A 16733-nucleotide genomic window follows, 5' to 3' on the forward strand; every position below is an offset into this window, starting at 1 on the left:
ACACAGGAAAGCTTGGTTGATGGGTGTCGGGGTGGGCAATACACAAGAAGAGGCAGGGGGATGGAAGAATGAAGCTGATGGGAGAACAGTTAGGCAGGTTCACATGGGCTAAGTGGGACAGAGGCAAATGATCATGTATACACAACCTTGGAACAACGGGCTTCGGGATACAGGGATTGAGAAAATTTTTGAAAGGGTAAAACAGGGGAATAATGTTAAGATGCTTGGCTGTCTTTTGAATCTTGGTTTCCTTTGCCTACCATTGTAAAATAGACACTTGAGGGGAGGGGGAAAAGAATAGCCAGAAACATCATAACAGAAAGCTTGTAAATCCATCTTCAACCTATAACAGATTAGAATATCTTAAAGGGGGCTAGAAATTGCCCAGTGAAAGAGACCTCCTGTGGAGCTTTTGCATTGCATAAGACCATAGGTGGAAACCAGAATCCCATCCAGAATTGTCTGAGGTGGGAAATTTCCACTGGAAAGAACAAGTAGTCCAGCCTGGAGTGGTTAGAAGAGCAGAAGATACTTTGTGAAGAAAGACCAGCAGGAATAATCAGAAACAATAATGGCAGTATGATTGATTACTACAAGAACAAGTAAGTTGTTTGTCTGGGAGCCATCAAGGCAAGTGGTCTGGTCCCCTCAGAGCAAACTCCCTTCCAAGATTAAGACTTAAGGGGACTACAAGAGCAGGCATGTGGTCTGACTGGTGACCACATTGTTGTTGTTGTTATGTGCCATGGAGTCGGTTCCAACTCATAGCAACCCTTGTACAGGGTTTCTGAGGCTGCAAATCTTTATGGGAGCAGAAAGCCTCATCTTTCTCCTGCGGAACAGCTGGTAGTTTCAAACTGCTGACCTTGAGGTTCGCAGCCTGATTTGTAACCACTACGCTACCAGAGCTCCTCGTGGTGACCACATTGTTCACCAATAAAGGGAAGAGGGGGAAAAAACAGCAATGAAGTTGGGATCTAAGTCTGACCACATTCAATAGACTCCTGTGAACCTGGGCAGAGACCTGGATGGTCAGCAGTACAGCATGACCCAGGGACTCCTGGGCCCAGGGGCAGTGATGTGGCCATGGAGGACTGGATCAGAGAGTGAAGCGTCCAGCTGATATGAAGTGAGTGGAGATGTGCGAGAGCACCCATACTTGCAGATAGTACCCACTTGACCTGGCTTCGATGGCTGAATGATCAGAATTAGACTAGAAGAAGAAAGAAGAGGGAAGAAAAAAAAAAAAAAAAAAAGCAGCCCACTACAATTTGATGAACTTTACCTATACATATGGATGTAGTAGTTCAAAAAAGGGAACAAATCTTTACAGCAAGGATCACTCCCACCCCCTTGGTACACAGGGTTGACAGGGATGGGCAACTTAGATATTGGCTACCCAAGTTGGGGTGGAGGGGCTATAAAGGCAAGAAGTGACTGGCTTATAAGCTTTCAATAAGGTACCTAATTCCAGATGGGGCAGGAGTAGGTAGGGCCTCCATTGAATGGTTGGACCAGGCTCACAAAAGGAAATGGGAATAAGACTCTTGTGGCACAATAGTGAATAATTGCCATTAGGACTGCTGTAAGGGTCGGAAACGTAGAGGTAGATGTTTTTTGACAAAAGGAGGGGAGTGATCAATGTTGCAGCCTAGGAGCGGAAGTTCCTGGAACCATCAAGTGAGAAGAGCGGAGAGCAGGACCCTACCCAGAGAGTCAGTGATGCCAGGGATGAAGACAGAGACAGTGCTGTGGACAGATGGAGTGATTGGGAATACTGACTCAGGAAAGAGAAGGGCTGTGTGCTGATGGCCAGGGGGGCAGACCTGTGGAGTGTACCCTTTGGTTATTTGATGATGCATGGAGGGGATTGTGATCATTGTAAGGAAATGAAATACGATAGGATGAACGTAAAACTGTTGTTCTCCCATGTAAACTCACATAATTCACAATAAAAACTTAAAAAAACAAACAAACAAGAAAACGCTGAGCATGTTCTTTCCTTTTGCTTTTCTAACTTCAGCTCTTTGCACATTTCATTATAATACTTTACTTTGTCTTCCTGAGATGCCCTTTGAAATAATCTCTTCAGCTTTTTTTACATCATCATTTCTGCTACTTGTTCTAGCTTCCCTATGCGTAAAAGCAACTTCCAGAGTGTTTCTAACATTCACTTCAGGTTTTTTCTTTCTTTTCAGTATTTTAATGATTTTTTTGCCCCACTTTCTTCATGTATATTATTCTTTATGTCATCCTACAACTCCTCTGGTCTTTGGGTGTTAGTCTTCAATATATCAAATAATGTTCTTGAGATGATTACTAAATTTTAGTGGATTACACTCAAATTCATGTTGTGGCTCTCGTAGACATTTTAAATTTTCTTCACATAAAAGTCCTGGTGTGGCACTGCAGGATAATGCACTGGACTACAAGGCTAGTATGCAAGGTCAGTGGTTCAAATCCACCAACTGCTCCTGAGAAACCCTATACAGGATCACCATGGGCCAGAACCAACTCAACAGCACTTTACAACAACAGAACTTGAACTTTCAAGAGTGCAGTTGATGGTCTGTTTCACAATCAGCACCTGACCTTGTTTAATTTGACGTATTGAGTTTCTCCATCATCTCTTCCCACAGATGTAGTTAATTTGATTCCTGCACATTGTGTCTTGGGAGGTCCATATGTATAGTCATCATTTGTTATTGACAAAAAGTTATTTCTAGTAAATAAGTTGTTCCTTTGCAAAAATCTACCAATCAATCTCCACCATCATTTCTATCACCAAGGACATATTTCCCAGCTACTGACATTCCTCTTGACTTCCAACATTCACATTCCAATCACTAGTAATTTTCAATGCTTTTTGCTTGCATGTTTGATTAATTTCAGACTGAAATATTGGCTGTTGTCGCTATTAAGGTCCTTTGAGTTAGTTCCGACTCACAGCATCCCTGTATAGGATTTCCAAGGCTTTAAATTTCTGTGGGAGCAAAAAACCTCATCTTTCTCCTACAGAGTAGCTGGCAGGCTTGAACTGCAGACTTTGTGATTTGCAGTTCAGTGCTTATCATATGGAGTCACCATGCTCCCTGAAGTAGTGATAGAATTCTTTGTTTTCTTCACCATTGACTTTGGAGGTCAATGGGTAAATATGAAAAACAGCTCTGTTAACTGGTTTTGCTTGTAGGCATAGAAATATCTTCCCTTCATAGACAACATTGTACTTTCAAGAAAGAACCTGAAATCTTTTTGACAATAAATGTGGCACTTGTTCTTTTGAATTTGACATTCTTGGCATAGTAAGTCATATGATTGATTAAAACAGACCAAATACCTGTCCATTTCAGCTCACTAGGATGGAGTCCTCGTGTTGTGCTATAGGATGAGTACTGAACTGCTAACCATAAGGTCAGCATTTTAAATCCACCAGCAATTCCTCAGAAACCCTATACAGGGTCACTATGAGTTTGAACCCACTCAACAGTATTTATCAACAACAATATGTAGGATATTGATCATTATGCATTCCATTTCATTTTTGACAACTTCTAATTTTCCTAAATTCATTCTTCATACATTTTAACTTCTGATTACTGATGGACGTTTGTAAATGTTTCTTTCATTTTGAGTCATGCTCACCAGCAAATGAAGGTTCCAAAATATATGTTCCATCATGTCATTAAGGTTGACTTTAGTTTGAGGAGTTATATTTTGAGTACCTTCCAATCTGAGGGGTTCCTCTTCCAGCACTATATCAGACAAGGTTTTGCTGCTATTCATAAGGTTCTCAGTGGGCCATCCCTCAGAAGTGGACTGGCTATGCCTTCCTCCTAGTCTGTTCTTAGTCTGGAAGCTCTGCTGACACATATCCACCATGAGTGACCCTGCTGGTATTTGAACTACCAGTGGTATATGTAGTGTATTTTTAATATGTCTCTTCTAGCCTTAGTCTTAGTTGTTGTTGTTAAGTGCCACCAAATCGATTCCAACACATAGCAACCCAGTATAGGGTACCCAAGGAACAGCTGGTGAGCTTGAACCACTGACCTTGCATTTCAAATGACTGTTCAGTCTGATGCATTAGCCCACAATGCCACACCAGGACTCCTGGTACAGTCTTTATATCTCCCACCAAATGCCTTTTTCCCTGATGGGTCTGGGTAAGTTACAGTGGGAGAAAATACTGATATGATTCAGTTGTGAATGACTGATGGTTAACAGAGTTAATTGTGATTGTAAATGGGTATAAAATGAGGAATCTCAGAAGTAGGGGGGAGGTTGGTATCTCACGACCATTAAGAAGAAAGAGCCAGGAGTGGACTGTGTCTTTTGGACCGAGATTCCAGGGCACTGAACCTCCTTGCCCCACTGACAGAAAACGGTGACACTGGAGCAGTAACAGAGGAGTGACAGAAGAGCAGCAACAATAATACCAAGAGCCAGAGCACGAGACAAGGCAGTGGACTGGGAAGCAAGTCGAGTGCCTTTGGGCAGGATGCTTGCTTGCCTGCATGCTTACCAAGTGGAGTAGCTAGGTTGCTGACCTGTAGAGATACAGCCAATTGTCTTTAGGCTGAGACTTTAGGTGGAGTTGTGTTCCCTGTGAACATTCATTATCAGACCAAAAACAGAGGCATGCCTGACTGGAAGAACTGAATCCTGTGCATTTCTGGCCCTGAATTGTAAGCTATTAACTTCCCTAATCTCTGCAGCTATGAATATGATGAATGACTGCTGTGTGGTCATTGTGATTAATTATTGCACCTAACTGAGACATAGATTGCACTGTGGGAGGGTGGGTTGTTGCCAATTTTTGCAACATAGCTTCTACATCACAGCAACATGCAAATCATCACATGACAAAATGACTGGTGTATGGGATAGGAATTTAGGAGCCTAAAATTGTCTACAACTCATCTGTCAGTTTGTTGTACTGTAGTGACTTGTGAGTTGCTGTGATTCTGGAAGCTATGCCATCAATAATTGAAATACCAGTAGAGTCATCCATGGTGGACAGGTTTCAGATGAGCTTCCAGATGAAGACAGACTAGGAAGAAGGAATGACAAACTACTTCTGAATACTTAGTCACTGAAAACCTTATGAATAGCAGAGAAACACTGTCAGATATAGTGCTGGAAAATGAGCCCTTCAGGTTGGAAGGCACTCAAAAATGCAACTAGGGAAGAGCTGCCTTCTCAAAGTAGAGTGGACCGTGATGATGCAAATGCAGTAAAGCCCATGGGAGTAAAGCCCACGGGACCTTCATTTGCTGATGGGGCACAACTCAAAATGAAGAGAAACAGCTATAAACACCCATTAATAATCAGAACATGGAATATATGAAGTATGAATCTAGGAAAATTAGAGATTGTCAAAAATGAAATGAAAAGCATAAACATCGATATCTTAGGCATTAGAAGCTAAAATGTACTGGTATTGGCCATTTTGAATCTGACAACCACATGGTTTACTATGCAGGGAATGACAAATTGAAGAGAAATGGTGTTACATTCATTGTCAAAAAAAACATATCCAGATAACTCATGATGTACAATGCTGTCTGTGATAGGATGATATCCATGTGCCTACAGGGAAGCCCAGTTAATACCACTATTATTCAAATTTAAGCACCAACTACTAAAGCCAGTGAGGATGAAATAAAAGAATTCTACCAATTTCTTCAATCTGAAATTGATCAAACATGCAATCAAGATGTATTGATCATTACTGGTGATTGGAATGCAAAGCTTGGAAACAAACAGGAAGGATTAGTAGTTGGAAAATATGGCCTTGGTGATAGAAGTGATGCTGAAGATAGCATGATAGAATTCTGTAAAGTCAATGATTTGTTCATTTCAAATACCTTCTTTAGACAGCATAAGAAATTATTATACACTTGGACCTTACCAGATAGAATACACAGAAATCAAATTGACTACATATGCAGAAAGAGATGATGGAAAAGCTCTGTTTCATCAGTCAAAACAAGGGTAGGGGCAGATTGTGGGACAGGCCATCAATTGCTCACATGCAAATTCAAATTGAAGCTGAAGAAAATGAAAATAAGTCCACAAGAGCCAAAATATGATCTTTAATATGTTTTATCTGAACTTAGAGATCATCTGAAGAACAGAATTGATACATTAAATACTAAATACTGAAGATCAGAAGAGTTGTGGGATTGCATCAAGAACAACATACATGAAGAAAGCAAACAGTCATTAAGAAGAAAAGAAAGAAGGAAAAGGTCAAAATGGATGTCAGAAGAGACACTGAAACTTGCTCTCTAGTGTAGAGATGCTAAAGCAAATGGAAGGAATGAGGAGGTACGAGAGCTGAACAGGAAATTTCAAAGGTCAGCTCGAGAAGACAAAGTCAAAAATTACAGTATGTGCAAAGATCTGGAGTCAGAAAACCAAAAGGAAGAACATGCTCAGCATTTCTCAAGCTGGGGAAAGTGAAGAAAAAATCCAAGCCTCAAGTTTAATTATTGAAGGATTCTCTGGGCAAATCATTGAATGATACAGAAAGCATCAAAAGAAGATGGAAGGAATACACAGAGCCACTGTAACAAAAGGAAATGGTTGATGTTCAACCACTTCAAGAGGTAGTATATGATCAAGAGACAATGATATTGAAGGAAGAAATCCAAGGTGCATTGAAGGAATTGGCAAAGAACAAGGCACCAGGAATTGATAGACTAAAAATTGAAATCTTTCAAGAAAGTGAGGTGGCACTGGAGGAACTCACTCATCTCTGCCAAGAAATTTGGAAGACAACTATCTGGCCAACTGATTGGAAGAAATCCATATTTGTGCCTATTCCAAAGAAAGGTGACCCAACAGAACGTGGAAATCATCAAACAATATCTTTGATATCCCATGTGAGTAAAGTTTTACAAAAGATAATACAGAAACGGCTGCAAGCATACATTGACAGAGAATTTCCAGAAGTTCAAGCTGGATTCAGAAGAGGCCAAGTAATGAGGGCTATCATTGTTGATGTCCGATGGATCTTAGCTGAAAGCAGAGAATTCCAAAAAGATGTTTACCTGTGCTTTATTGACTATGCAAAGGCTTTCAATTGTGGATCATGACAAGCTATGGACAACATTGCGAAGTATGAGTATTCCGGGACACTTAATTGTGCTCATGAAGAATCTGTACAAGGACCAAGAGGCAATTGTTTGACCAGAACATGGGAACACAGAATGGTTTAAAATTAAGAAAAATGTGCAACAGGGTTGTATTCTTTCACCATATTTATTCAATCTGTATGCTGAACAAATTATCTGAGAAGCTGGGTTATATGAAGAAAAATGTGGCATCAGGATTTAAGGAAGACTCATTATACAACCTTGCTTGCTGAAAGTGAAGAGCACTTAAAGTATTTACTGATGAAGATCAAAAAGCACAATCTTTGGTATGGATTGCATCTCAATGTAAACAACAACAACAAATCTTCACCACTGAACCAATAAACAACAATTCTTATCAACGGAGAAAAGATTGAAATTGTCAAGGACTTCATTTTTCTTGGAACAACTATCAATACTCATGGAATCAGCAGCAGTCAAGATATCAAACAACGTATTGCATTAGGCAAATCTGCTGCACAAGAACTTTTTAAAGTGTTGAAGAGCAAAGATGTCAGCTTCAGGACTAAGGGGCACCCGACCCAAGCCATGGTATTTTCAATAGCCCCATATGCATACGAAAGTTGGACAGTGAATAAGGAAGGCCATAGAAGAACTGATGCTTTTGAGTTATGGTGTTGGAGGAGACTATTGAAAGTGCCATGGGCTGCCAACAGAACAAACATATCTGTATTGGAAGAAGTACAGCCAGAGTGCTCCACGGAGGCCTGGATGGCCAAACTTCGTCTCTCATACTTCGGACATATTGTCAGGATGGACCAGTCACTGGAGAAGGATATTATGTTTGGTAAGGTGGAGCAGCAGAGCAAAAGAGGAAGACACCCATCAAGATGGATTGGCAAAGGGGCAGCATCAATGGGCTCAAGTGTTTCAACAATTGTGAGGTTGACCCAGGACTGGGCAGTACTTCATTCTGTTGTACATCAGGTCACTATGAGTCGGTACTGACTCGATGGCACCTAACAACAACAATTTTTCTGATCCTCAGTTTTCTCATTTCTAAAATGAAGTCTTGAAATGATAAGACATCTAAATTCCTTCCTTGTTTGAGATAATTTACTGTTGAAAGATCTCACTCTAGATTCTCTGCTTAGGATCTGAAATAAAAGTATCACCCAGGACTGGTTTGTCATCTTCCAAGCTCATTCAGATTGTTGGCCAAATTCAGTCTTTATTACTGTAGAATTCAGGATGTTGTGTTTCCTTAAGGAAAGCAGAACAACTGCTGCTCTTTTTTTTTATTTTTATCGGTTTTTAGGTCAGGCCCACTCAGGATAAACTCCCTGTTGAGCAACTCAGAGTCAATGGATTAGGAATCTTAATTATTGTGTAAAATCTCTTTTTCCATATAATGTAACATAATAATGGGAGTGATGTATCATATTCAAGTTTCCATGTACATTCAAGGGGAGGATATTATATACATGTGTGCATTAGTGGGTGGGAGTCTTGGGGACGTTGTAGAAATATACCTACCATACTAATAATATTGCTATGAACCATATTAAGAGAATATGTATTATATAAATGTTCTTCTTTGATAATATCATAGAGCTTATGAAGACATTCCTTGGGACAAGATGCTACCACCAAAACTTGATCCAGATGACACAACAGTAGAAAAAGCTCCTGACCTCATATCACAATGCTTTACACTGAAAAGATATGAAAGATTACCAGCAATAACTCAGGTCAGTGAATTATTCCTGGGTAACAACAAAATATTTCTGTTACTGAGCTGTGCTCCAGAACTTTAGGCATGGTAACACTTTCTTTACTGTTGAGAGTTACTGAAAGAACCATATGTTCATATATACACATATACATATGAGGGTAAATTAAAAAGTAATCATAGAAATATTTATTAAAGAAAAAGATCAAATTGTGAAGCTATTGATTTTTGTGATATTGTCCATCTAGCTGTAAACACAGATAGAAAGTGTTCCCATCTTTCTAACCCTTCCTGGAAGACTGCTGCACTTCTTAATTTACACCACCTCAAAACAACAGGTTTGCATCCTCAGTGGCCTCAAACTGATCCTTTCAAATGTTCTTTTAATTTGAGGTAAAAAAGAAGTGTGACAAAGCAAGATCAGGGTTGTAGGGTGTGGTAGGGCAGGCTTTCCCAGTGAAATTCACATAAGATAGACCTTGGAACCCCCAAAGAATTACCAGGTCATCGTCATGGTGTAAAATATTCCTTGGTACAACTTTCCTGGCCTTTTTATCAACAAGGCAGTTTTTAATTTTCTTAAAACTTCGTTGCAATAAACCCTTGTGATCATCCTGTCTCTTGAGAATATCACAAGGCAGATCTAACCTCCATGTCTTGAATAAAACTGACATACAGAGCCCATTCAGTCAGTAGTTCGAAACTAACAGCAGTTTCATGTCAGAAAGATGAGGTTTTTTGATCCCGTAAAGATTTACAGCCTCAGAAATCGTATTGGTTGGTTGGTTATGTGCAGTGGCTTTGGTTCCAACTCATAGTGACCCTGTAGAGGGTTTCTGAGGCTGTAAATCTTTATGGGAGCAAAAACCCTCATCTTTCTCCCACAGAACAGCTGGTAGTTTCAAACTGCTGAAATTGAGGTTAGCAGCCCAACTTGTAACCACTGTGCTACCAGAACTCCTTCAGAAATCTTATACAGGGTTGCTATGTGACAGAAGCAATGCCATGGCACATAACCACTACTACTATTGATGCCACCTGTCTTGAATCTAACTGGTCTAGCAGAGCCTATTGAAGCCACCTGTTCTGATTGAACTTTGTTTGAAGGCACCTTAATGAGAATAAGACAGTATATTACTGATAAAACTTGTCTGCTGCAATCCATCTCTCACAAAAAAACGTATTTAAACATGTTTAATTTGAAATAATTGTATGAACTTAAACCTTACTTGCAATACTTCTTGATTTGCCCTCACATGTCTACAAACATAAAGTTCATTGATGATTGCAAATACTTTCATATTGTGTATATTGACATTTTATTCATAATTAAAACTTACATATTTCCCAAAAGTAATTTGAGCGACTTAAGTACGCAAGAAGTAATGACTGCACGATTTTTCAAATTGCATAATAAATTGAGTAAATAATGAAGAGTACAGGAGATACAATTCTACCAGATCACCTGTACTACAAACAGTTTTGAAACTGAATCTAGGACTTCCCTCTGCACTTTTCAGAGAAGAATGGGAAAATCCATGAGTCTATAGCTCTTACTATCTAATAAAATGAAGTATACTGAGCTATCCATAGATATGGCCATTCGTTTCATCTCTGAATATCTGTAAGAATTATAGATTATTCTGGATTAATATATCAACACTGCATCCAGCATCATTTTTCTAATATGTGAATCTGTTCTTCTTATTTCATTCATTAAAATTCATCATTTATAAAAATAAACAATAAAAGTTCATATTCTTGACATACATGTATCCAATCTTTTATTATTTGCCCACAACCACCTACCAGCTTCTTCCCTCCCAATTCTGGTTCTTTCACTTTGCTATCCCATTATCAACTCCTACAGTGTATTCTAAAGAGCTCTGGTAGCATAGTGGTTCCAAGTTGGCTGCTAATCTCTTGGTTAGCAGTACAAAACTACTAGTGGTTCCATGGGAGAGAGATGACGTTTTCTGCTCCTGTAAAGATTTATAGCCTCGGAAAACCTATGCAGATTCACTATGAGTCAGGATTGACTCCACAGCACATAAATACTACCACCATCACGATCACAATGTACTCAATCTCTGCTGAACTCCCAAGTCAAGTGTGTCATGTATTGCTTCATTTCTCATTTTTTCTAAATAGTTTTCCACTGCTTATATGACTCTGTATACATCAGTATCCTTTAGGTGCCATCTTCGGCCTTACTTTGACCACTAAAAACTGGATTTGCTATCCTTGCTATCTGCTTGCAGATCACCTTCTATTTTTATTGATTCCCTTAACTTTTTGTGATATATATATCCATTTGGAAGTCAGGGTCCTTTAATTACTATAGTGAATCATCTTTGGGGCATATAAAAAGCAGCAGATTGAAAAGGAAACCAATTATACTGAAATACAGTTCTAAACCAGACCCTTAATGGGAATGTAGGCGCCAGGTAAATAAATTAACATTATCTTATAAAACTTCATTTCTAAAATGAAAAAAAGAGAGAAATGAAAAATGCTAAATTCAAAGACTGTAGTCCTGGTATGACACTATATGATAAGTACTAGAGTGTTAACTGCAAGATCGGTGGTCAAACCAACCAGTCACTCCTTAGAAACCCTACACTGGGTCACTAACCGACTTTATGGCACATAACAACAACAACAATACAAATGCTTAAACTAAGATTTTCATTTAGATATCAAAACAAAGCATGGAAACATACATGGTTCTTTTAAACTGTAGTTTTAAATCTCGATATTACTTAAACATATTGCTACATCTTGTGAAAATTGATCATTGCATTGTTGTTGTCAGTTCTGACTCATAGCAACCTTATGCACCAAAGAACGAAATAGTGCGTAATTCTCATAATTTCGAACTCAGCAACCTTAGGCACAAAAGAACGGAAGAGTGCGTCATCCTCACAATTGTTACTTTTGAGCCCAATGCTGCTGCCACTGTGTCAACCCACTTCATTGGGGTCTTCCTCTTTCAGTGCCCTCCACTTTAACAAGCATGTCTTGTTCTGACAACATGTCCAAAGTATGAGAAAGCAAGACTTGCCATCCTACTTTCAAAGTAGCGTTCTGGCAGTAATTCGAACACAGATTTGTTTGCTCTTCTGGCAGTCATGGTACTTTTAATAATCTTCTCCAACCCCATACTTCAAATGCATTGATTCCCCCATGGTCTGTCTAATGCATTGTCCATCTTTTACATGCATATGAGGTTATTGAAAATACCATGACTTGGATCAGGCACACCTTAATAGTCAAACAGACATGTTTGATTCTTAACACTTTAAAGAGGTCTTATGCAGATTTTCCTAATGCAATATGTCATTAGCTTTACTGACTACTGTTTCTATGAGTGTTGATTGTGTATCCAAGCAAAACGAAGTCCTTGACAACGTCAATATTTGATCCATGTATCATGATGTTATTTATGGGTTCAGTTGTGAGGATTTTTTTTTATTGAGGTGCAGTCAGTATGTGATCTTCATCAGTATTTTAAGTCCTCTTTGCTTTCAGCAAGCAAAATTCTATCATATGTATATTGCAGGTTGTTATGTGTCTTCCTCTAATCCTGATGCCAGGTTCTTCATACAATCCAGTTTGTCAGATTATTTGCTCAACATAAAGACTGAATAACTATAGTAAAATGATACAACCTTGACACACACCTTTCCTGATTTAAAATGATTCAGTGTCCTCTTGTTCTTTTCTAACAACAGCCTTGTGGTCTCTGTACTGGTTCCTCATGAGCACTAGTAAGTGTTCTGAAATACCCATTCTTCTCAATGTTGGTCATGATCTACACAATCTAAAGCCTTTGCATAGTCAATACAGCACAAGTAAATATCTTTCTGGTATTCTCTGCTTTAAGTCAAGATCCATCTGACATCAGCAATAATATCCCTAGTTCTACATCCTCTTTTGAATCCTGTTTGAATTTCTGGCAGTTCTATGTTGATATGAGCTCTGGTAGCGTAGTGGTTACGAATCGGGCTGTGAACCTTAAGGTCAGCGGTTCGAAACTACCAGCCGCTCCGCGGGAGAAAGATGAGGCTTCCTACTCCCGTAAGGATTTACACCCTCGGAAACCCTGTACAGGGTCGCTATGGGTCAGAACCGACTCGACGGCACTTAACAACAACAACAACAACTATGTTGATATACTATTGCAACCATTTTTTAATTATCTTCAGCAAAATACTACTTGTGTGTGATATTAATGATATTGTTCAATGATTTCCGTGGGGTCACTTCTCTTTGGAATGGGAACAAATAATTTATCTCTTCCAATCGGTTGACCAGGTAACTGTCTTCCAAATTTCTTGGCATAGATGAATGAGTGCCTCAAGTGCTTCATCAATTTGTTGAATGATTTCAATTTGTATTCCATCAATTCCTGGAGCCCTGTTTTTTTTTTTTTTTTTTGCCAATATCTTCAGTGCAGCTTGGACTTCTTCCTTCACTACCATTGGTTCTTGATCAGATGCTACATCTTGAAATGGTTGAGCACCAACTGTTTCTTTTTGATACAGTGACTCTGTATTCCTTCCATCTTCTTTTGATACTTTCTGCATCATTCAAAATTTTGCCATAGAATCTTTCAATACTGAAAGTTGAAGCTTCAATTTTTCCTTCAATTCTTTCAGCTTGAGAAATGCTGAACGTATTCTTCCCTTTTGGTTTTCTAACTCCAAGTCTTTGCCTGTTTTTATTATACTTGACTTTGTCTTCTGCCCTTTAAATTTTTCTGGTCATCTTTTTTACTTCCTCAGTTCATACTTTTAGCTGGTAAGCAAGTTTCAGTCTCTTCTGACATCTATTTTGGCCCCCCCCCCCCCCATTCTTTTTAATGACCTCTGGAATTCTTCTTATATGATATCCTTGATGTCATCCAGCAAGCCCTCTGCATAAGGGTCTTTTGCATCGATTCTGATTTTGAGATTGTCTCTTAATTCAGGTGTAATATATTCTGAATCGTATTTTGGATCTTGTACATTTAATTTTCTTCAGCTTCAACCTGAAGTTGCATATGAGCAATTGATGGCCTTTCCCACAGTCCACCCTTTCCTTGTTTTTACTGATGATATGGAGCTTTTCTCCATCTCTTCTCACAGATGTAATCAATTTGATTCCTGTGCATGCCATCTGATTAGGTCCTTATGTTTATTCAAAAGCATATTTTAAATGAATAAGTCATTGGTCATGAAAAATTTTATCATGTGTTCTCCAGCATAATTTCTATCACTAAGGTCATATTTTCCAACAGTTGATATTTGCTCTTTGTTTCCAACTTTTGCATTCTAATCACCAATAATTATCAATGCATCTTAATTGTATATTTGATGAATTTCAGAGTGAAGAAATTGGCATTCTTCAATTTCATTATTACTGACTTTAGTGGTTGGTATGTAAATTTTAAAAAATAGTTGTATTAACTAGTGTCTTCCTTGTAGGCATATGGACTTTGTCCTATCACAAACAGCAGTGTACATACATCAAGATAAACCTTGAAAATTCTTGTAGACAATGAATCGGATGCCATTCCTCTTCAATTTGTCATTGCCAGCATAGTAAGCCATGATTGTCATAGTCAAAATGACCAATACCAATCCATTTCAGTTCACTATGCCTAGAATGTGGACTTGTGGTGTGTACTGTAGGATTAGCACTGGATTGCAAACCACAAGGTCAGCAGATCCAACCCACTAGCTTCTCCTTGGAAACCCTATACAAGGTCGCTATGAGTCAGAACTGACTTGAAAACATTAACAACAACAATGCCTAGAATACTGGCCTTTTTTTTTGTTCCATTTCATTTTGCTTCTCCAACTTGCAATTTTTTTGGAACATTCCATGTTCTGATTGATTAATGGATATTTGCAGCTGTTTTATCTTTTTTGTTTGTTTTGTTTTTTAGAGTTGTGACTGATGAGCAAATAGAGGTCCTGAAAGTTTTTCTCCAGTCATGTAATTATGGTCAACTCTATTTTGAGGAGGCAACTCTTCTCCAGTCACATTTTGAGTGCCTGTTAACCTGAGTACCTCATCTTCTGGCACTACATTTGCTAATGTTCTGCTCCTATTCTTAAGGTTTTCAGTAGCTAAACATTCAGAAGTAATTGGTCTCTACTTTCTCCGAGTCTTAGTCTGGAAGCTCCACTAAAATCAGTTCAGCATGGGTGAACCTGTGGGCATAGATTCCAGCATCACAGCAACACACAATCCATCAAAGTACAACTAACTGACAGACTAGTGGGATTGCTTCAATACAAGTCTAAAATTTTATTTTATTTTCTGTGGTGTGAAATAATATTAGTATCCAAAATCCCTTATCGCTTAGGATCTGGAGTGAGCTGGAAAGAGAAAATTGGTCTTGGGCTGTAGAGTGTTGATCAATGCAGAGCCAAGTATGAAAACTAAAATTAGATCTTTCACATGGGTTTTCATCTGAAGGAGTGGAATAATGAGGAAGACTTTAGCTATGATATAACACAATGAAATCTAAGATCTGAGAACAAAAAAGAGCAGAGACCAACGGTATATCCAGAGCCTGCCTCTAAGTTGGTAGGGATACTTGGGATGGGCTGGGGTTTGGCCATTGTGCAAAGAGGGTTGATAAAGGTGTTGACATTTATACATAGCAAATTACAATAACTTAGTCATTTAATGCCATTGGTTTTAATGATGATTGTAGATTGTTGGTGGACTCTGGGACAGATTTCAAACAAGGTCTTTCTTGGCTCCAGTGAAACCAATTAACTTGTAAGTTTTATATCCCAATGTTTCATTACTAGATTTTTCACTATCACTTATTTATAATTAAGAATCTGATGTTCTAACCCATGAGTTAGAGAGGTGAGAGAGGGACATATCCTGCATTGGCGGGCATTCCAGAGATACTTGAACTTTTATTGCTGTGACTTGAAAAATAACCCATGTATAAGTTAATTTACTCAATGCAGCCAACTTTCTGTCATTTCCTCTTAACTCATCTTAAAATTTACACCATTAAATGTCTGACAAATAATTTTAGTGGAAAGTGTTTTATAAATAATTTGATATGAAAATTATAATGTAATAATAAAGTTAATATTAAAGGAAATATAAATATTGTTATCAGCTGTTATAAAGTTATTTTATGTTCAGTTGAAACTACATACTGTAGGACTATTACTAATACTTCCATGTATATCATTTTGTGTGCTTAATCTAAAAAACTTATTTTTGCTTTGAAAATGTTACTATTTTATCAATTTTTAACATTGTTACTCCAACACACAATCTATATCATCATCCTTATCTTTATTTTTCAAATTTTTATATATGCAAAACTATGAAAAATGATCGATATAATATCAAAATATTAACATGATACAAGCCCCATATGTACTTCTATGTAAGCACATCTGTCTTCCTCTGGAATCATTACTATTCTGGATTTGATGTTTAGTATTTTTACGTTTAGTATTTGATGTTTGGTATTTCTTTTATCATTTAAAGCATATGTGTTATTTGTTATTATTATTAAGTGCCACTGAGTCAATTCTGACCCATAGCAACCCTGTATAGGGATTCCAAGGATCTAAGTATTGTGTTCTTGTTTATAAATTTAATATAAGTAGAATCATGCACACACTATAAAATTTCATATTTGTATTCTTTTTTTTTTAATGTTTTATTGTGAATTATATGATAGTTTACATGGGAGAACTTTAGCTTCACATTCATTCCATCGTTTATCATCTAACTGCCATGGTTCCAATCCCCTCCGTGCATCATCAACCACCCAAAGGGTATATCCCAGAAACCCACCCCCTACATTTCCCCCTCCTCCCTCCAGTTTTCGGCCCAGAGTCCCTTTCCCTCTCTGGGTCCAAAGTCCCCAG

The 16733-nt window shown here is 38.2% G+C and overlaps 1 protein-coding gene across 1 annotated transcript in view; it reads left to right on the forward strand.

The window, feature by feature from the left end:
• LOC102810830 (chromosome unknown open reading frame, human C7orf72) overlaps nucleotides 1–16733 on the forward strand; it is a 152196-nt gene that overhangs the window by 53815 nt on the left and 81648 nt on the right. Inside the window, exons 4-5 of the mRNA XM_006875288.1 lie at nucleotides 8713–8851; nucleotides 15542–15609. Coding sequence (XP_006875350.1) covers nucleotides 8713–8851; nucleotides 15542–15609 — 207 coding nt within the window. The remainder of the gene's footprint in view (nucleotides 1–8712; nucleotides 8852–15541; nucleotides 15610–16733) is intronic.

The sequence above is a fragment of the Chrysochloris asiatica genome, unplaced genomic scaffold (genome assembly GCF_000296735.1).
Source record: "Chrysochloris asiatica unplaced genomic scaffold, ChrAsi1.0 scaffold00317, whole genome shotgun sequence".
NCBI lineage: Eukaryota > Metazoa > Chordata > Mammalia > Afrosoricida > Chrysochloridae > Chrysochloris > Chrysochloris asiatica.